Below are 21,469 nucleotides of genomic sequence, written 5' to 3' on the forward strand. Positions count from 1 at the left end.
GCTGTGTCTTGGTCTATGGCTTGTGTGCACTAGGTCAGATAGCTACAGTCAAGTATCTGTATCTTAATGAGCTCATTCAGGTGTTTGAGGAAAATTCCCTGTAAAAATATTGCAGGCTGCCTTCAGGATTATTGTAGAATGTTGAAGAACAAGAGAGATCCTGACTCGACCTGTAGTAACTGGGACATCTTGCTTTCACAGGTACACTGTGCTGCATGGTGGCACCCCTTAGCCTGACCAAAGAGTTTATTAGATCGAGCACTGACAGTGCCAGCAAGTCTGTTTGTATGGGTTTGTTTCAGAAAGGTAACTTATTAGGCAGAGTATAAAATCCCCACCGACATCCCTGCTGAGAAGAGTGCACAGGACCTTCAGCAGCATCACGAGAGCCAGGTGCAGTAATGGCAAATGATTTGATAAACTCTCCTCAATCAAAATGAAAGGGCCCACTCTCTATAAGATGTAAGATTTAATTAAGGATCTCTGAATAGAGTTATGAACCCAACTCCAGGTTTCTACATTTAGAAATTTCCATCATAAAGCATCTCTATTCATCTATCCCTACATGCATCAAAATGTATTGTCAGCGGGTATGAATCTGCTCTGACTCAAGGACTTTAAAGGCCTGCTATTTTAGTTTAGATGGGAGTTTCTTACATGTCGATGGTTGCGTAAAGGGCCTTCACATCCATTTTAACAAGCCATAGTATTCAGAGGTTTCTAAGTGAAATGGTCAGTGTCTTTTTACAGCGTTTGTTTTGCTGTCAGTTCTGGAAAGTTCCAAAACCGTGTGAGTTAATATGCAGAGAAATCTGGGAAACTGTCTTTGCTAGGGCTGTGAAATAGGATCTTTCTTTAGATGTCATAGAAGTGAAAATGAAGTTGCTGCTTGTTTGGCTGAATTTAAACACTAGCATGGCTGGGGGGTGCGGTCAGAAAATCCGTTTCTATGTTCAGGGGCTAGATCCAAACCGGTATGAGTTAGCCATCTCCATTCTGCCTCCTTGTGGTTTACACCTGTGAAGGGTGTGACCCAGAGTGTTTGAAATGCACTCTGGAAATGGGAATTAAAGATTTGAGGAGAAGCTCCTGCTGAGGGGACTTCCCAGGGCTGCAAAAAATATCATCATACTGAAGATGTTACCACCACATGACAGCTTTTAATCTCCCCTTTCAAATACTGTTAATGAAGTTAAAGGTCGACTTATTCACTGGTATTTTTATCTTCTAAGATCAGAATTGTAGGCTCATTCAGCCTACAGTGATGATTCCTCATTTCCATGGCTTTGGAAGGTGTGAAGTGAACTGCACAGCAATACCATTTTATTTGCTATCACATGTAAATTCATAGGTTTTGTTCTTAACACTTTGCTGGAGTGATAACTTGAGTATCTGTCCCAAAATCAGTGCAAATGCACAGGGAGCTGTAGCTATCTTGTCAGTGTTGGTGTCAGTGTGGTGGGTAAAGCCATGGCTCTGAGGAGGTTCAGGCTGGCAGCAGCCTGAGGATCTGGCTGCTCCGTGACAGTCCTGCTGCTGACAACCTGACCAACATCCTCTCTTCGCCTGTTTTCTCAGGTCGTTGCACTGTCATCATGGAGTCTTCTGAGAGATTCAATCTACTATACACTGTCTGTTGTTGCACTCATTGTGGTAAGTTTTTGAAGGTTATTCTTCTGTGGGAGCCCCCCTTTCCACTGCCACCAGTAAAGGGAACCTGCAGAGAAATCGGAGTCTTGTAGCTAAGATTCAAGCTCCAGGAGTCACGTGGGTTTCTACTGGAGGAAGAATGTACTTGTGATCTCCCTGGTTCTGTAGAAAAGCTTGTCCTAGGAGTAGGATTTGAAAAAAGCTTGTCTAGAGAGCCCAGAGCAGTAGCTGGGGAGCAGGGAAGTGCCCCAGTCTCAGCACAGGCACGGGATGCTGAGCTGAAACCCTGTGCTGCAGCCCCACCACGAGCTCCAGAGCCGATGTGTCAGTCAGCCCTCTCCTGACAGCAACCCACACGGCTTCCTCAGAGCAGCCTAGCTGACCTAAGGGGGCTGGAAGGTGTTGCCAGAAGCCTTACTGGAGAATGTTACATGTTCCCATGTTACAACACCCAATGGCTAATTGTGGCTTGTGGGACATGGAGCACATCCTGCTTCTCTTCAGTGTTCCTCTGCAGCAACCAGTGCAAAGAACTTTTGAATACCTATTAGAGAAAAACAGAGGAAGTTGGGAGGAAGGTAACACATTCCAGATGGTTAAAGATTTAGGTCCCAGATGATTTACCAGCACTATATATGCAGTATTGCTCCCCAGTTGATGGCAAATGAGGATTTTTCCTTTCAGAGTCGAACACTGTTTCAGTTTAAGAGGTTCCTCCTCCTCTTCACTCAGCCAGGGACCCCTGGCTTCACAGTGGCTCGGATCTTTCCTATCCTTTTAAGGCAGAATCCGATTTAGATGGCGGCATATTATTATTCAAATACTAACTCTCCATCCCCCGATGTCTGTGCTGGGAGACAAGCCACAGGCTCCATGCAGAGCATGGCACGACCTGCATGCAGCTCCCCTTCTGTGAGCCTTCTGTGTGCCTTAAATTTCAGAAGGCGCTTAAATTCTTTGCCATGTAGGGATAATTTGCCATATCAGGGCATTGAGGCTTTGCTGCAGCCTAAATACAGTCATCCTTCGTGAGGGATGACAGTGCTTGGAGAAGGTTGTCGTCATAGTGTTTTAATCAGCAGCTTGTGGTGCTGTGTTGTGAGTTTCACTCCACTGGTGTCTTTACTAATCATAAATACACCTGTGGGGAAATAAATACATCCCTGCCAGTGTTGAGATTCAGCAGCTTTTAAAAGCTTGATACTCTGCTGGGTAAATCAATGTGACTTTGTCTCCTTCCATTTCTACTAGCAAAGGAATTGCAGTGCTGCACTAAGAAACAGCAAATCAGTGTACGCTCACCTTCTTGGTGCTCCAGGCCATCTGGTAAGAGCACGTGAGCTGTAAACCACAGAGATGAGGAGTGGACGAAGCACACTGACCATACTCACCTCACCTTGGTTCAGCCCTGTGATTTTGATTTCTTTTTAATCCTAAAATAATACTAGAAAGCTGCCCTGTTTTCTTGTAGAGCTTGGCAAAACTGTTACTGCTTATTTCACTTGAAGGGAAAAAGATGCCTATATGTCTTAACGTGAAGGCACATGGTCAGAGTCACCAGTGACAAAAGTGGGATGGGTGCTATTTTTAATCACAGAGGTCAATGCACAAGGCTTTCCTGTCACACCAACACATTGTAACCCAAAACAGGCCTTGTCAGATCGGATCGTGGTGACTGGGAGCTGTGACTTAGAGTGCACATAACATTTTGTGGTCATGTTTTCTTCCAGTACCCACTGTAACTATTGCTTCCTGCTGGCCGTGACGCGGGAGCTGCCGTTTACAGGCTGGGTGGCTGAAAGGACTGTGGGGCTGCCCAGGACGAGGGGCTACAGATTGCTGTGCACAGCCCAATCTCTGACCTCCCAGAGAGGCCCCATACTGCTATGAAAGGCCAACCCTCGTGGGCACCCTGCGCCCAGGCCAGGGGCCCATCGGGGCTGGGTGCCCTGGCCAGCCCTCTGTCTGAGATCAGCAGCGAGAGTCTGTCTGGGGCGGAAGGAGAAGTGGAGCCTTGGGGGTGGCCAGCAAGGGAGGGGCAGCCCACTGTTCTCACAGCAGGGCTGGTGGTGGACTGGGAAGGAGGTGACTGTGGAGCACTGCAGTCACCTGCCAACCCCTCTAACAGCTGTGGGCCTCCCCAGACCCTCCCAAAATGAGGTGCAGGCTGGCAAACACTCTTCACCTGCAAACACCCTCCACCTGTGGCATGTCATTGTTTCTTCCCCAACACACAGCACCTCTCACACACAAGAAGAGACACGTTTCTTTCCTGCAGAGGCTTGTACAGCATTGCTATGAAAGCTTCAGCACCCATCTCTTGAGTGTGTTAAAATGACTGTCACAGTTGTTCGAGTCAGCTAGTGTGGTGATCACACAGATCATAAGGACATAGTGCCCTGGGCCCAGTTCTTGGCCAGCAAAATTTCACAGCCAGCTCTGGCGCTGGCTGTAAATCCACATGCTGGTCACCCACTTGCCACCCAGGAACAGGTCAGGGGAAGAGGCCATGTCTGGTGAGATCGGCCACATGGTTCAGAGGCAGGTACAGTCCCTTCTCTGACTCGCTTGTGTTTTCCCTGAAACCACCTCTGCTTTGCTGCTGCAATAGCCCTCGTTATGCAAGGATCCCATGGTGTTTGGGAGGGAGTACATGCCTGCTTTTCCTAGGTGAGAGAAACAAAGGGTTGAAGAGTTGAAAGGCTGAGCAGGAGGGCAGTGCGGGAACTCAGTCTCAGTGCTCCGAGCCTGCATTGTGCTGCCCGCTCTGTCCCCTGCTCAGGTGATGAGCTGTTTTCAGCTGTGAGTTTGTGTATAACAGGCCTATTTTTAATCCTTTTCTCCACAGTTTATTTATGATGAGAAAGTTTCCTGGTAAGTGAATCCTTTTTCTTTTCATTTGTTCCGGTCATTGCACAAAAGCTGCACTGGGTGAGGTTCATTAGGAGAGAAGCAGAAAGGTGAAAACGTTCTGCAGGGTGATTCAAGCTACCAGTTCCTGCTGTGTGACAAACCCCAGCACAAGATGGGCTGGAGTAACTAATTTTCTGAGCCAGAGCGGAACACCTAGGGGAGCATCACTCAGACTGTTCCCCGACCCAGCAGCAGCAGCCGATGCCCTCAACCCACCCCGTGGCAGCCTGTGATGGTGATGTGCTCGGCAGAGGCAGAGACAGAGTGCTGCTGGGGTGCCAGCATGCCAGCCATTTGGGGATGGAAAGGGCCACCCAAGCAGTCATGAACGTGTGCCAGTGTTTGGATTTTTAATAATTTATACAAGAAAAGCTCCTAAGGCAAAATATGTCTCTCCGTTATATCCCCATGAATGCGCTTCAATGTACTGCAATAGGTACGGTAGCCTAGGAGGGCTTCAAACGCTTTTAAAAGTGTGCTTCCAGTCATTTTACTTCCATGGTTTTGTTTCCAGCACCTGTTGAGGCTTGTAGAGTGAGGGTGGCAGCCCTCGCAGCCTGTGCGATTTGGATTGCAAGCACTAGAGGGAGCCAGGCTTTTTGGGTTGCCTGCTTTCTGGAACTTGTTCTCAGCGGGGGATTTCTGTTTAATTTCTGGGGAAGATTTCTGAAACACCAGATTTTGCAATGGCTTGCTGTTCTTTGCTTTGTTTTGTTTTTTTTAACTAGAAGTGGCTGGAGGCCCAGTTGTATTTGACTGTGCCCTTCAACTAAAACACAGCAATGTGGAAGCTGAGCGTTGAACTGCCAGAGAAGGGAGTGAGATTGATATGATTAGTGCAATGTCTCAAAGTCCTTGAAGAGAAAATGGCATATAAGTTTTAGCATATAGAAGTTTGCTACTGGGTGATTTCCACAGGGACTAGCAGTTTGCTGTAGGGAACCATGCAGAATACAGCTTTTTGGTCAATGGAAAACGTTACTGGTAAATAAATCCTAAAATTGTATTCTCTCATTTTCATACAAATTTCATTAGTTTGGCACAGAAACAGTGGACCAGAACATGACAATGCCTCATCAGCAGTTCAAACTGCGACCTGCAGTGGTAGCAAAAGAGCAGCTGCCCCGTGTTCAGGTTGTCTGGGCGTGCTCATGGTGCTTTAGCGTGCTCAAAAAGCCCAGTGACCTGCTGCATACCCGTGCAGGCAGAGCAGCACAACTGCTGCCCTCCCTCTGCCACAGTCCCCACCTGGACTGGCCCTGCAGAAGTCTCAGTGTTCCTCAGGTGCGCACTTACTGCACCCAACTTGTGGGTTCAGTCACTTGTTCTTAGCTGACAGGTTGATTTGGCCAAGTAAAATCTGAGCACAAGTCAGGAAGACAAAGGAGGCATCACACATGGGGGTGTGAGACATTTCTTTGTGCACCTGTTCTAGAGGTGTGTTCAGACAGCCCAAGAGGGTCAGGCCTTTACACCAGTTTGTGGTGTGAGTGATGGGGCAGCTGACTGTCATGCCCTGCTCTGATATGTTTTCTCTTGTTTTCAGGTGGGAGTCCTTAGTCTTAGTGCTGATGTACATCATCTACATCTTTATCATGAAGTAAGTCAAATGCTTCCTCGATTTGTTTAGATTGTACAGGTCCCTGCTCCAGTGCTTCTCCAGGGGTTGCAAAGGTAATCAAAGATAGCTGCAGGCTGTGGGCAGGGCTTCCATTGCACCACCCAGCTTGCAAGCCAGTAGAACCTCCAACAGCAGAGGTTAAAACAGCTTGCCCCACTGTGTAGGTGTCTCTAGTTTGTCCTGATGAGGCAGAAAGGGACACAAGGGGGCTGCTTATCCCCACAGCACAGATCTGAGGATCAGACACCTAAAGGTGGATGACGCTTTATGGATCTTGCCTTGTGTGAACCAACCAAGGCTAATGCAGCAGGTCAGTGGCAGAGCAGACAACCAAATCCATCCTGAGTCCTGCTGAAGAAGCTGCTCTGACTTCATGTCAGTATCCTGTCTCAGAAGGAAACACATGGGAGATTCCAGTCTACTTGTTACAGGTGCAAAAGTCCACAACAATTTGTTTTAGAGGAAATGGCCTCAGGGTGCCCCAGGGAAGGTTTAGGTTGGAGCTGAGGCAGAACTGTTTCCTGAGAGGGTTGTCAGCCCCTGTGCCAGGCTGCCCAGGGAGTGCCCAGCCCTGGAGGGATACCAAAGCTGTGGAGCTGAGGTGCTGAGGGCCATGGGTTAGTGGTGGCTTGGCAGGGTGAGGATGGGGCTTGGACTCAGTAATCTTGAAGGTCTTTCCAATCAAAATGATTCTGTGATTTTATGCTTGAAGACACGTGATAAACCTACACTATAATCAACTGAGCATCTGACCTGTGTGGCTTCGTTCACACAAGTTCCTGCTAGCAAAGCTGATCTGTTCTGCTATTTGCTTCCCCTCCTCCTGCCTTGTTTTTAAAAGCTAGTGGAAAGGAAACCCAGATTTAAACTGGAACATTCAACAAAACCTACCAGCTGCCAAGCACACCAGTGGTCTTGCCTCAACAAGTGAGAGCAGAGATTTGTTTTGAAATGATGAATAGAGTAAATATTGAGAGAGCAATTCTCAGCAAGAACAGCAAAACAGCCAGGCTAGGTTGAAGGGAACACGACTCAGAATCCATCTCACGTCTAATAATTAGAAACTTTTGCTTTAACATGGAGGATGACTTCACCTTTGCAGCGATTCACTGACCAGCAAAACAGACAGTTATCATGTCTGAATCTACAATGGATTGGTTTTTTGTCCCTGAAAACAGTGCTGTTGTGTGAACAGATGTTTTAGGCCTGTTTGAGTGTTGCCAGGGAGGTTGTCAGCCTGGGTATGGATCTTGGCCAGGGGTTCACAGTAGTCTCCCCTTGCCTTTCAGTATTGTGAGATGCTCAGCTCGTGTTGCTGTCAGCTGCTGACTGCTCTAAATAAAATAAGGAACAAGGATTTACTTTTTCTCCCTCTAAGTTGAGACAGAACTTAGCATATAATCTTGTGTTTGTGTGGTAGGTCAAACAGCACTCATACTCAGGTGAGATTATGTGCTGAAAAATACACCTGGATGATGACAAGTAATCGTTATTTGCTATGCAGAATATTTGCCTCACATAATACATATGCATGCATGTCATTCAAGTTACAGGTCTTGTATCTTGTGTCTTTCATACCCTTCATAATGTACAGAGAGATTGCATTGTATACCGTTTAGTTAGGGCTCTGTTACGTTGTGGATAGATTTCCTTAGAACCAGAGGGATTTTCTTCTCTCCCTTGGTTGGAGTGCAGAGGAAATGAGTCGGGGAAAGGAAGAGTGTCAAGAGATGCACGTAGAAGAAGGAAAGGTACATCTGGAGTTTGTTTCGTTTGTGCAGGTACAACTCAACCATACACCACTGCTTTGAAAGGAAGACAAAAAACTCTGCAAACATGGTGAACGGTTTAGCAAATAACACGGAAATGGACGATAACAGCAACTGCGACGCCACCGTGGTATTGCTAAAGAAAGGTAACTGTTCCAGTAAGTCACCCTGCTTCCTTGCATCATTCTGAATGCTTACAAGTTTGTCCTCTCTGGTCACATGGTGTGGGCTGCTTCTGTCTGATCAGCCAGGAATAGACAAGGAGGTGGCCCCTTTGTCACCCCCCTGCCACGTGGGCTCTTGTGCTTGGAGGCATGGTGTGACGACCCCAGTGACTGCATCCCTTGCCATTGGAGGCAGCTCAGACCCCCTCTGGGTACTTCTTGCTGACATGGGCCTGGCTGAAAGGACTCCTCCAGCTTCAAGCCTGACTTGCCCAGGGACTAACTTAAACTGTTCAACTGGACCACTGCAAGTCCTCCTGTGGATCCTGTTACTCTGCATCAAGGTTGCCCATTTACTTCAACTCCCTCCAGTTAAATTTAACTCCTTTCCAAAGCATCATAAACTGAGCAGAGAAAAAGGCCCCACTTAGACCAGCATACACTTTCCTCCCAGGGAAGGGAAGGTGGAGACTGTGTTGCTGTAGGTAGTGTGCTCATACTGCGTGTGCTCTTGACTGCACATGCCGTCTTGAACATGCACAGCTTTTTCACGTGAGTGATCATTAGGTGGATTTCACTTTGGCTGAAATCTGCTCTCATTTGACTTCAGTCACAATCACATATAGAAATGACTGTATTTCTCCAGCTTAAAAAACATTTGCCTACTCCACGGCTCAGCAGCAGTAGCTGGATGTCTGCTAAACTGTGTTTACAGAGGGTAGTTTTTTATCTTTGCAACAGTCAACAAGAGAGTGCAGTAACTGTTTGGGATTTGATATACATGTGTGGCACCTACTTGGGATTTATAGGCACCTGTCCTCAGGAATAAAACATACACACACACACACACACAGACATACCAGTCACTTAAGGAACAACTCTGTCTTGCCTAAAGCACTCCGGGTCTCTCATAGGCTGCTCTTTTATTTCATTCGACTAAAAGAAGAGCTAACAAAAATAGTCCCTTCCTGCAAAGAGTGGTTGGAATTCATAGCCTGTATACAGTAAGCAGCTATACATGAAATGTAGAGGGCTTTATTTGCTGACATCAAACCCTTTGAGACTACCAGACACCAGTTACCGTATTGCTACCCTGTTGCTGAGGGGAGGCTTTTGTGAGTGGTGTCCACTCTGATTTGGGAAGCTGCTTTTAGGGAAACAAGCATCGGTAGCCCGGGGCTCTCAACACAGAAACTGCTGGCAAGGTGGCTGCACTCTGCCAGTAAAGCTAGACCAGTGAAACTCCGTAAGCGTGAACTCGAGCCTTAGTTTCCTGGGCTTCCCGCGTGGCATCAGGGTGACACACAGATGAGGCGGGTCTGATGGTGGGATCTGGCTGAAATCTCCTCAGCGTGCGTCTTTGCGTGGCAGCGCTCAGCTGCCGGTAAGGCTTTGGTTGGGGTGCTTGTGGTTACTCAGGCTGGCTGAGGAAGGAAGAGGAGGGAATTGCTTCATTTTTGTGCTGATTGTTCCTCTGTTTACTTGGCAGCGGGCCACTGGAGGCCCAGCCAGGCCAGCCAGCAGCATGGGGTCACAAACAGCACGCACTGCAACAGGTTGCCTGAGGCTTACAGACACTACCGTTTCTCTTTGGTCCTCTGTTAGCAAACAATCCAGCAGAAGGATTTCTGTGTTTGGCAGTTCCCCCAGGTGCCATGCAGGAACTGCCAGCACGGAAGAAGTCAAGGAAAAGCTCTCGGACTGGTTTATTTCTTTAGTATGGATGACCCCAATCATCTACCACAGTCCACAGAAACTTCAGTCAGGAGAAAAAAGTGACACTAAGACCAAGGAGACCCTGTTCTCTAAAGCTAACATGATGGTGATAAATAGCAGTGCTGTGAAGCTCCTGCCAGTGTTCAGCACTGGTTTTCATTAACCAGTGCAGGGATGTGCTGGGGAATACCTCAGGTTTCCCTACTGCCAAGTCCCAGTCCTGGCGCAAAATCCCAAGCCCGAGGTAGCACCCAGGACCAGAAAGGAGGAGCACCGGCACCATGCTGAGTTGGAGTGCAGTGCAGGTGCTGCCCCTGTCTCCTGTTCCTCTGCTCCTCACTCCCACACAGCTGCACGCCAGGGCTGGCACCTGCGCTCGTGGCCCAGCCTGCCAGCACTCCCAAGCCACCATCCGTGAGCCTGGGGCGCAGGAACCTGTTTGTCATTATCTCCAGTACCTGCTGGAACACCGTGACGGTTTCCTCACCCCCACAGTGGGGGCGGCCAGTGTCCTCAGAGGAGTGCAGACGGTAACAGTGGCGTTAACGCAGCTTTGCTGCAGCACCGCTTCCACCTCGGTGGAGCAGTTGCTGTGTAGCAGTGCTCGGCCTAACACAGGCCCAGGAGGAGCTCTGCAGAGTGGATTTCAGTCTGTAATGGACGTGAGTGGAGCTACCACCTTGGCAATTTACTTAAAGGCAGACATGTAGGACGTATAAAGACACATTGAGGACAGAGGAGGCATATTTGGAAAAGTGGTAGCTAAAGGAATGGGTCTTACAGAGGACTTCTGGAACCTGTGGATTTATTCTTCTGAGAGCCACGTAGGGCAAAGAGAGAAAGAGACCGCTGGAACAAGACCTCAATTTGTCTTTGCTCCTTGGCTGCAGGAAATTTCCACCGTAAAGCCTCGGTGATCATGGTGGATGAGCTGCTGTCTGCCTACCCACACCAGCTTTCATTTTCTGAGGCTGGGCTCCGGATCATGATAACCAGCCACTTCCCCCCCAAAACACGTCTCTCCATGGCCAGCCGCATGTTAATCAATGAGGTATGCCTTTTATCTCCCCTCGCCTCCTCTGTCTCAATTTACAGCGTTTGGCTTGAAATGGAACTCTCAGGTTTCTTCTGGATCCCTCATAGCGTTTTTATGGACTTTATCCTTCTGACACTGACCTCACTAAAATACCCCTCGCTATCTGTCCCCACAGAGATTTTAGCAGAGGAGGTTTCAAGTCGTTGTGTGGTTACATTACCTGAGGCTGTTGCTCGCGGGTACTCCCTGCAGTGATCTGACATTAGTACCACGTGCACTTATTGTCTTTCTCTGTTCCTACTTTTCTCTTTAAAAACACCTGTTTTTCAGCAAGAATTTGTGCCTGTATTTACAGAGACAAAGGCTGATCAACAGCAGGACTTACACCAACGGTGAGTCGGAAGTAGCCATCAAAATCCCGATCAAGCAGGTGGTGGAGAACGGCACCGGCCCCAGCAGCGCCGGCGAGCGCGGCCTAAACGGCGCACGGCGCGACGAGGACGTGGCTGAGGCCGGCCACGAGACAGAGACCGAGAACGAGGACAACGAGAACAACGAAAACGATGAGGAAGAGGAAGAAGATGATGATGATGATGACCATGAAGGGCCGTACACACCTTTTGACCTACCCAGTAAGAGGCACCTGGGTTTGTGTTGTTCCAGAAAGCAAATCTCAGTTTGGGTATGCCAGGAAGCCTTGCAGACGCGTGTTGAGTGAGGCGCAAGTGTTTCTGAGAGCTCTGTCAGCCTGCACCTTGCGCTGTGGTGCGAGATGTGACCTGTGGTCACAGATAGATGATGAGAGGGACTGGGATGCAGCAGGACCTTCTCGGGATGCAGACTCCTGGGCTCACATTGGGCTGGCACTGCTGTTCCCGTCAGAGGGCTGTTCCCATCAGGGCTGTAGTCCAGGGATCGTTATAACATATCCCTGTCCTATGTTTTGACTCCTCATTCAAACAGCATAACTGCAGTTCCAGTAAGGAAAAAAATTGAGCCTTGAAGAAAGTAATTTAAAGGTCCTGTGGTCCATGACAATGGATTCATAGGCTGGGAAAGGTTGGCATGGACCTCTGGAGGGTGCTGGTTCAAACCCTTGCTCAGAGCAGGTCACCTGAGGCTACACCCAGTTCTTTTGATTATCTGTAAGGTGAGAGATACCACAGTCTTTATGGGTACCTGTTCCAGTGTTTGACCACCCCCATGGTAGGGGGGCAAAAAAGAAAATGCACAGTTTATGAATCACATCTATCATCACATCTCCCTTGCTGCAAATTGAGTCTGTTGGCTCTTATAATTTCCTTGTGCATTGCTGTGAAGGGACTGGCTCCATCTGTTCTGTACCTTCCCGTTAGCTGTTTGAAGAGGTATCAAATCTCTTCATAGAGCTTCCTTTTTACATCATAGCTGTGCAGACTTGACCCAGGGAGAGTAGCAGATGTGCTCTGACCCGTCACTTAGCAAGTGCTCAGGGGAGTACTTCATACTCCTTCCCTGTGCCCCTCTCTGCAATGTCTCTGTGGTCTTCTGAACTGGGAGTGTCATCTTGTTACCTGTTTGGAGAGCAATTGGGCTGAGGGGTCCCAGGCATCTTGCTTGCTAATATGAATCAAATAGTAACATTCTGGACTAAAGCAGGCTAGAATTGTGATTTTTTTTTTCCTTTTTTTTTTTTGTTTTACAGGTGGCAAAATAGAAATCTTGAAGTGGCTCTTCACATGGCCGTTGAGTTTTGTCCTGTACTTCACTGTGCCCAACTGTAACAAACCCCACTTGGAAAAATGGTTCATGATTACCTTTGCTTCCTCTACCCTCTGGATTGCAGCTTTCTCCTACATGATGGTGTGGATGGTAGGTACCCACTGAAGCAGAAACTACAGCCTGGGAACAGAAGGCAACAGCAGTGGGTTTTGTAAGCTGAGAGAAATGTGTGTGAAGTTCTACACGGCTGAATTTTAAGATGAGAAACCTTAAATCTGGTTCCATTTCTATTAGACCCCTCCATACTCAGCCTTTGAACTTGATTCAGGGCTTGAATTTCACCAAGATTCTTTAACATGGGGAAAAAAAAAAGTCAGTTGCACCAGTTTAGCACCTCCTTGTCATGCAGGGCAGCATAAAGAGGCCCCAATTCCAGGGCAACTGTTACCCAGGGGCCACCATATAGTCTCTTTTCCAGGCTAGTGTGAGGAAAGCTGTGGATGAAGGATGTGAAGCAGCTAGCCAAAGAAGGTCCACAGCTGGTCAGTGCCCTCCTCTGCTAGGTGATGAATATACCAAAAATGCCTGTCAGTTCTCCTCTTTAAAGACAGTGTGAGTCTGCTCTGAGCAATAAACTCTTGCAGAATTAGGCTAAGCTGGCCTTTGATTTTAGTTCTTGTTAAACAGCTCAACAGTTTGTTTCCTCTCCTTAGGTGACAATCATTGGTTACACACTGGGCATTCCGGATGTGATCATGGGCATCACTTTCCTGGCAGCTGGAACCAGTGTGCCGGACTGCATGGCAAGCCTGATTGTGGCAAGGCAAGGTGGGTTCATCACAGACATGTCACACTGCTATGGAAGTGTTTCCTTGTGTGCTCTTCCTCCTCAGGTAGCACAGATGTGTCCTGAACATGGAAACACACAGAGTCCTTTTCCTGAGGCTGGAATTTAAAACAAGAACAAATAAGGAAATTGATTATCTTGCTATTGCAAAGCAGCTAACGGGTTCTTAAGTGGCAGTGTAGAGCAATGTTGGCACCACTGTCGAATTCAGGCCTTCCTCAAAAGCCACAACATTGTTCTTAATTTAAATGGTGGTGGCATACAATTGTTTACAACATGACATGAGGGTCTTTCAGGTCACTTTGCAGCTCTTCTCCACAGTCACAGGGACTGGAATGTACTGCTGATTCTAATGAAGACACCATGCCTCTCCCCAGCTTGTGACTCCAGCAACAGGTGTTTTAAGAGAAAAAGCAAATTGTCAGTACTGCTCTGGGGGAGCAAAACCAGTGGCTTTTCATTGAAACAACCAGCTCCCTTGTAGGCTGCCTGAAGACCTAATCTAATCAGTCTAGTGTAGGAACTCAACTGCCATGGTTACAGTAAAGCATCAGAAGTCCCACTGAGCCGTGGCAGCAGGTCACAGCCAGTGCCCAGCATCCCTGCAGCAGCAGAGCATTAGCTGAGGGAAGCTCTCAGGTAATCCCAGCAGGTGGATTCATCCCCTGATGCCCTTGTATGACGAGGAGGGTGAAGGGGAAAGGGAAAGTATGGGGTGACAGGCATCTCCCTTAACTCTGTGCCTTAATTGATGGAAATTGTCTGGGTTAGCTCAGATTCATGTATTTCTGTTTAAAAGTTGAGAGGCTTCTCTGAGACATGTCTGATAGCTCGTGGTGTCCATTCCTGCAGGTATGGGGGACATGGCTGTGTCCAACTCCATTGGGAGCAATGTGTTTGATATTTTGATCGGCCTGGGCCTCCCGTGGGCTCTGCAGACCCTAGCAGTGAACTATGGATCATACGTAAGTCCTGCCTTTATGCACCTGGTTCTTGTTTTGTTTGTTCAAGAATTAAGTGATTTTTAAATGTATTTTAAAACAGCAGTTTTAATGCAGAATTCTGGGGATTGGATTTGAAGACACAAATAGTTTTGCTCTGTTAGGATCTGGGGGAAGTAGCAGTGAGTTGGCAGTGGACGTTTCCTGTGCTTTGGGGGGAAAGGTACTTCCGTTTCCTCTTTAAAGGCAGCAGTCTGTGCTGAAATAAGCCTACTGACTGGAGTATACTGCATTTTCACACACTTGAGTATATTCCAAATAAGGAGAATGATCCTATTTTTAACAAGCCAGAGGGGATAAACACAGAAGTAGAAAGTAAAGGGCAGAGCAGGACCCATAGAACTTTTGGTGAGGAAGACTACAGTGTTGCTCAACTGTTAACACACTGGAAGGTGAAAGGAGCTGGATAAAATAGCTGGATATTTCAGAGTGTGACCATCATCAGGAAACAGTGCAGAGCTTTCCTGTTTGAGGAAAATATTCTTTACTTCCCGAGTGATAAAAAACCTACCCCCAGCCCCCTACAGTTGTTGCAAGCTCACTTCTGAGAAGGAAGAGCGGGAAATGCCATGACTTCCTAAAGGGAAATCACTGCTGTTGGTGGTGTCAGATGGGCACCACTCAGACACCAGTGTAGGACAGAGGAAAGATCCTTAATCACAGTCACGTGAAAGACTGGGGAATCACAGAATCATTAATGTTGGCAAGTACCTCTGGAGACTGACTTGTCTCCAACCCTCTCCTCGGAGCAGGCTCAGCTGGAGCAGGATGCTTATAACAGTATCCAGATAGGTCTTGAGTACCTGCATGAATGGGGACTGCACAGCTGCTCTCAGCAGCCTGTTCTGGTGTTTGACCACTCTCACAGTAAAAAAGTCTTCTTACGTTTAGATGGAGTTTCTCTATTTAAGATTGTGTGTGTTGCTTCTTGTACTTCCAAATGGATGCCCCTCAGAGGAGTCTGTCTTTGCTTTCTCTATCCTCTTCTTGAATATAGGAGAGAAAAAGGAAGGACTGCTGTAGGAGTAAAATCCCTTCCTTTAATGAGCAGCTTATCTGTAGCTCATCTATATTTTTGCAGAAAAGGATGAAAACAAGGGGCTGAACAGAAGCAGCCAGCTTTCATGGAGGCATAACAATGTCAGTAGTGTTTTGCACACCCCAAGTGTTCATTGTACAGTGTGATCACATGGTTAGAAGAGGCAGTCTTGGAAACAGCCCTGCAATTAGCAAAGAAGAATTTCCTCCGTTTTTACTCGCAGTTCCTGGCTTTCTCTCCAAATCCTTGGATAACTGGACTTGAAAACAAACCACTAACCCTTCGTCCTCCTCTTACTAGTAATTCATTATTGGAGTATTGCTCAGTTGCCACTAGAGGCTAGAGTTAGCTGGGTCAGGTGCAGCCTGGCATTAAGAGCTTCAAGGTGCTGTTTGTGGTGCAGGGAGCCCTGCTGACGTGCCTGGCACCGAGGTCAGCAGGGGCAGAGGACAAGTTACTCCCGCTCCCTGAGATTTGTAGGGCTGAGCCTGGGGCTGCTCACGGGCTCAGGCCAACCTGCTTGTTCTCTAAAAGTGACTGTGGGTCAGAAGCCCAAGGTAATTCCCGAGCTAATGGTCAGAATTTAGTACTGCTCCTTTGGTATTCGTCAGGACCTAGATTTGTCCTGTAGCGTCTCCTCCCAAAGAGGAACTCCTCAAAGGCACTGTGATGCCCCTGTCGTGTGCACAGAGGGAAGCAGAGACTTGTAAAGGAGAAAAAGAGTTTGCTTGATCATGGTTGCCTGCCCAGAATGTTTAGTGTGAGAGGACTGTGGCAAAGTGGAGCTTTTGCTGAAAGTAGAGAGTAAATGCATCTTCATAAACAAACTGTTAAGGCACTGCTGTAAATAGCTTTTGTGGAAGCCAGAAAAAGTAGATTGTGGGATTGGAAAGTTAAGCTTTAATGCAGAAGAGCCTTCTAGAAGTCCTCTCCAGCTTTATTTTTCTGGAAGTCTAAGCACTCAGGGCTTTCTCCAAAGTGTGATGTTTCTCTGATATCACACTCTGTAAAAGCCCTACATATCTCTTGTTCCAGGCTGCCTGACTCAGAATCCCCCATGGCTCCCTGTTACTGCTGGTGTAAGGAGTTTTGGCATGTTACTGTGCAGCAGTGGAGCAGAGGATCTGCTCCCTTGCCTTTTCCCCTTGGCTGCCTCTGCTGCAACGTGTGTGCCTGCAGCAGTGTGGAGTGTCCCGTGGCCACACACAGTCTGAACTTTCTCAGCCATGTGCAGTCAAGTGGCTTCACACACACTAACCAGCTGAGCAGCTGCTCCCAACCAGAGGGAGATTTATGGGGTTCCATTCTGAATGCAAAGAGCAGTCTCCCTGCTAATGCTGCTTTCAGCTGCTGTTGCAGCCTTCGTAGGACGAGCTTGTGTCTGAACCTTCTTCAAACTCCCTGAGGGCAGGTGTGTGTTGCAGAGCCCATTTTTCAGACAGCACGTTTTGATTCGAGGTGAGCAAAGAGCTCTGGATGAGATGCAGCTGCAAGCTTGTGTGGCTGGTTGTGAGATATCAATATATTGAAAGTGTTGTCCCTCAAGGTCCCAGTTACCGCCTAGTTTTGTCACACACCTGGCAGCAACCCCATGCAGAATCAGGATTTCTTGTTCAAACAAGTCCTGAGGGGGAAAAAATACAGCTTGTGATCTAATAGCTTAAGACAGGAGAAGAGGGGACCTGTCAAAGAGATACTAATGGACTTGCTGGAGGTCACACTTACTGTAAGTGGCAGAACACTGTGTGTTCACAGTACACTGTGTGTACACTGTAAGTGTATTCACACTTACAATGTGAATCTCTTGAGATACATCCTGGTGCTGAGTTGCCAAACTGCAGACGTTTTGGTGAAGTGCTTCTCCCACTTTTGACTTTCCCAGGCCCACTATTGATGTTTCATCATTTTATTCTTGGATTGCCATTCTTTGGAAAACCGTCTTTAGCTTCTCAGGCTGCATTTTGGAAGCATCTATCGCCTGGTTTAGGGAAGAAAGTTCCCCTTCTTCTGTTCACCTACTTTACACGAAACCTTTTGCTGCGGGATATGGGTAGAGTGTGAGTGGAGACTGCGGGGCAGCGGCAGCCCCAGCCCAAGCATGGGGCTGCACCTGGGACCTGCTGCAAGGGGCTGCACACCAGCAGTGTGTCCCAAAGCACCCTGTGCTGCAGGGCACTGCGCTCCCATCTCACCCTGCCTTGCCTCTTACCACCATCTCTCAGTGGTGTCATCAATGTGCAATCCTGGATTTGTATTCTCATCCTTCCAGCTGACTGGAGTTACATCTAAACCCAAACCAGAGACATCTCCATCTCATGCCTCTCCAGGAAATGTTAGTGTTGGTGCACAGAAGAAAGGGTCTTTCTCCTCTGCCCTCACCCTTTGCCTTCAACTCAGTCCCACAGTTCATACTTTGGGGCAGGCCACTGACGCTTTTCCCATCAAAAGTCAGATCTAGTCAATATCAAACAGCTCCACATCAGGTCTCCTCTATTTTTACAGTGTCTGGTCTCTAATCCAACTGTATGTTTATTATTTTAAGAGGCCTTGTTATTTCTGGACACCCATTACTGTCCAGGCATTACCTCTGTACTTCCCACTGGAGCTTTCATCTCCGCTACTCAAAGGTCACTTGGCCACCCTCCTACCGCAGCTCTGGCCTTCTGTTATCGACCATAGCTAATGTAGCATGCCAGCAGGACTTCTGGAGATAAAGGTGCATCTCTAGGGAGACCTTTGAAAGAGTTTACATCCTCATCTCTTCCAGCTCTGAGTCCTGGACACATTGCTGACTCTGTAATCCTGTAAGCATCCTTCCCCAGTGGCCCTGACAAATGCAGGGGGGAAGAACATTGACTCTGTGTCTTCCATCCAATTGCTTCCTTCTGGAATCTTGATTTCTTTTTGTCTGTGAAGCTGTAAACCAGACATCAGCCAGGAGTATTCTAGAGAAGAGGAATTTTAGCCTGAGGATAAACACCTGGGTTCTTTTGTTCTGGGAGTGTAATATGTCTGTCCGCCACTCTCCCTGATCAGCCATTTTCAGCACATTGGACAGTAAGTTAGATGACTTAAGAGACATTACTTTCCTTTCACTCAGACAGGCAAGTAGAGAGAGGATTAACCCCAGTGCAAGCCCTGTTAGACATCAGAGAATCCAGAGAGAACCGGACACCCCAGACAGACTCTATCACTGCTTTGCTGCTCACTGGCTAGTTCAGTCACTGTTTGGATTCCAATGCACCATGGTGAATCGCATAACATTAGGACAAAGCTGGCCCTCAGCCTTCATCTCCTCACAGCCAACATTTGTGTATCTGTTCCCTCCCCCATTCTGGCCCAGGTATCTGCCTATAAACCACCTTAAATCCTCTGTGGGGAGGATGGGTTCAATGAATCTGCCAGTCATGGAGGTCGAGGATAGCAACAGGGTGGTGATATGGAGGGTCTGCAGGGGTCGCTGCTTCCCACAGCGTCACCCTTCACGTCTGTAGATGTTCCTCCTCTCACTCTGAGGTGCCAGACTCAACGTTAGCATCTGCAATGTGATGTGCAGCAGTATGCAGCTTGGCAGGCAGTAACGCATTAATGTATTGGCTGGTCCCAAAAGCTTACATATGGGCATAGCAGTAGGTGCATGCTGATGCCACTAACTAGTCCTCCAGCTTCCTGGAGTAGTCTGCATGGCAGGGAGATTCAAATGACTGAAGTGTAGTAGAGAAAAAGTGTCTGGAGCATAAGGAATTCTCCCTGACCATCACCCCTGTGCTTAACACACCGAGTGTCCGTGCACAGCAGCACCCTGTGTTATGTACTCCAGGGCATGTTCCCTCTGCAAAGTGAGTTGTGTGACAGGTAGCAAAAAAGGATGCTTTCTGAGAAGTCTCAGCAGAGGTGCAAGAGGGAAGTTCTGTTGAAACATGCAGGAATGTGGCACGTGTCTGAAGTTCTTTGTGTTGGGACTGCTGTCTCATGGAAAGACCTGGGGAATGCAGGATTTAAACTGAATTTCCACTGCCAGGCAGGGACACTGCAGGAAAAGTATCCCTGGATAGAGGACTGGAAATAGAGCAGAGCCCTAATATTCCTGAGTGAGGTAATTTCTTTCATATTTGGAACCTGAAACAGTTTGAGTTTTGTCAATAGCTCCTTGTTTTCCCTTCAGCAACTGCCAGAAAAGAACAGAAGAGTGGAATCACTTTTATTTCCATTATTTCTCCTGTGCTCTTTAGCCTCGCCTCAATTAGTTAACGCTTGCAGGAGCCGCATAGGAATAGCTAGGGCAGCATCTTTTTTGTTTGCTATGCAGGAAGCAGGGAGGTAGCCTCTGTTCAAATGCAGAGTAGATTTTGAACTTGCGAACCTTTCTATGTGACCAGACAACTGGAGCCGTTCTTCTGATTTGCTTTATTCCCTAGATATCCTCAGAGGAGAGTTTGAGAATGTTGAGCTTTCCTCTTTGCAGTATGAGAGAGTGCTTCATCTGCAGTCCTCCCGGGGAAGAAGGCTTTCCTATCCTTAAAGGAACAAGGAACAGAGCGTTTCCTTCTATCATTAAGATGATTCCAGCTGAGGCCCCTTTTTTGCTCTTTGCTAGAAACTGAAATGATCCTTTAGTGTGAGTTTTGAATACTTTGCAGGCTTTGTTTGCCCTAAGCCTGCACACTGTTGCGTTTCTTGAGGAAACCTGTTCCGTTGCTTCTTGCAGGAAATTGCACTTGTCTTATGAGAAGGCTGCTTGAGTGACTTCTGCCCTAATTTGACAGATGAAGGACACACATTCCTTAATCTTTTGTACCAAATTCCAGAATCTTCTGAGCTCCTGTGCTCGCAGTCAGAAGACACAGTAAGAAATCGGGCAGGCTACAGTGGTAATCAGAGAAGCAGGGGTAGGTTGCCAGTCAAAACTCTATTTCCAGAGCTGTGGCCTTATGAGAGATTTGTGAAACAGCAGCAGGTAGTCTGAAGTCAAGTGCAGGAAAAGAGAGGATCTTTTAGGCAAGTTGAGAACTACAGTAGGTGAAAAGACATATAGGTGAACAGTGGCTGCTCAGCTTAGTTCAGGTTTCAGTCTCTCCGAACCACCGAGTAATAATAGTGTATAAAACAAATCATGGTTCAGTATGATCAGATTTTGAAGTAGATAGGTGGTCATTAGGTGAGAGAATGTTGAAAGGCTACCAGAGATGGTGCAGAGAAGGCTAAAAAAATCAACGTGCCTGTTTGTGTGGCTTTTGTGAATCCAGCTCTGTCTCTGAACAGAATGGCTGTAATGTAGACCTGGGCCAAACAGGAGGGGATTGTAGGAAAACCTTTAGGTGGGCAGGTAAGGTAAAACAGCAGGGAGCTGTTAGACCTGCCTTTTTGTTCTGATGAGCAACCCTGCTGAGCACCAGTTAGTGCAATACTGTGCAGAGTTGCAGCAGACTTGGGGCAGATCTGGACCTGTCTCCTTTGAAACCATACCTTCTCTTTGTTGGTGGTAAGTAATGGCAGTGTTTGCTAGAATGAGGAGTTACTGTTTTCACTGACAGTTGGGGGTTTCCATTATATTTTCGGATGCTTGGCAGTGACTTTCATCTACCTCCAAGGAGGCCTTTCTTTGCTGGAGTGAGAATATTTAGCAGAAAAATCCCTGAAAGATCAGACCACCATTGCATTTTGGACCTGAACAAATCCAGGCAGCTTTCCTTCTCTTCTCAATGTAAGCTGTGAAGTCTGCAAGAGTCTCAAAGCACTGTATTAGTCCAAGAAACCTTTACAGTAAGAGGTATATGGAAAAGAGCCTTAACCAGGAATTACATCTACAATGAACGAAATTTCTTACTGCTGTAAATCAGCTTTCTTCAAGGCTGTCTTAAGTAACCCAGAGACCTTAGGCATGGTGTCTGAACATGTGCCATTCTCCACACGTGCAAAAGCCTGGTGAGATCAGACTTCCTGCAGTGCCTCACAGGCAGCTGGGCCCCTGTACACCCCAGGCAGCTGCCCTGGGCAGGAGCAGCAAGCCAC

At 47.6% G+C, this 21,469-nt stretch overlaps 1 protein-coding gene across 5 annotated transcripts in view; it reads left to right on the forward strand.

The window, feature by feature from the left end:
• SLC24A3 (solute carrier family 24 member 3) overlaps nt 1-21,469 on the forward strand; it is a 343,101-nt gene that overhangs the window by 305,541 nt on the left and 16,091 nt on the right. For 4 of the 5 annotated variants that reach the window (XR_009818156.1, XR_009818157.1, XM_061989416.1 and 1 more), the window contains 9 exons: nt 1,579-1,653; nt 4,499-4,524; nt 6,110-6,163; nt 7,966-8,111; nt 10,724-10,884; nt 11,225-11,501; nt 12,554-12,720; nt 13,284-13,398; nt 14,270-14,382. Coding sequence is in view for 3 of the 5 variants with exons in the window: in XM_061989416.1 (XP_061845400.1) it covers nt 1,579-1,653; nt 4,499-4,524; nt 6,110-6,163; nt 7,966-8,111; nt 10,724-10,884; nt 11,225-11,501; nt 12,554-12,720; nt 13,284-13,398; nt 14,270-14,382 (1,134 nt within the window). In the remaining 2 variants the exon portion in view is untranslated. The remainder of the gene's footprint in view (nt 1-1,578; nt 1,654-4,498; nt 4,525-6,109; nt 6,164-7,965; nt 8,112-10,723; nt 10,885-11,224; nt 11,502-12,553; nt 12,721-13,283; nt 13,399-14,269; nt 14,383-21,469) is intronic. The other variant, XM_061989418.1, reaches the window with a different exon arrangement.

Source organism: Colius striatus, chromosome 2 (genome assembly GCF_028858725.1).
Source record: "Colius striatus isolate bColStr4 chromosome 2, bColStr4.1.hap1, whole genome shotgun sequence".
NCBI lineage: Eukaryota > Metazoa > Chordata > Aves > Coliiformes > Coliidae > Colius > Colius striatus.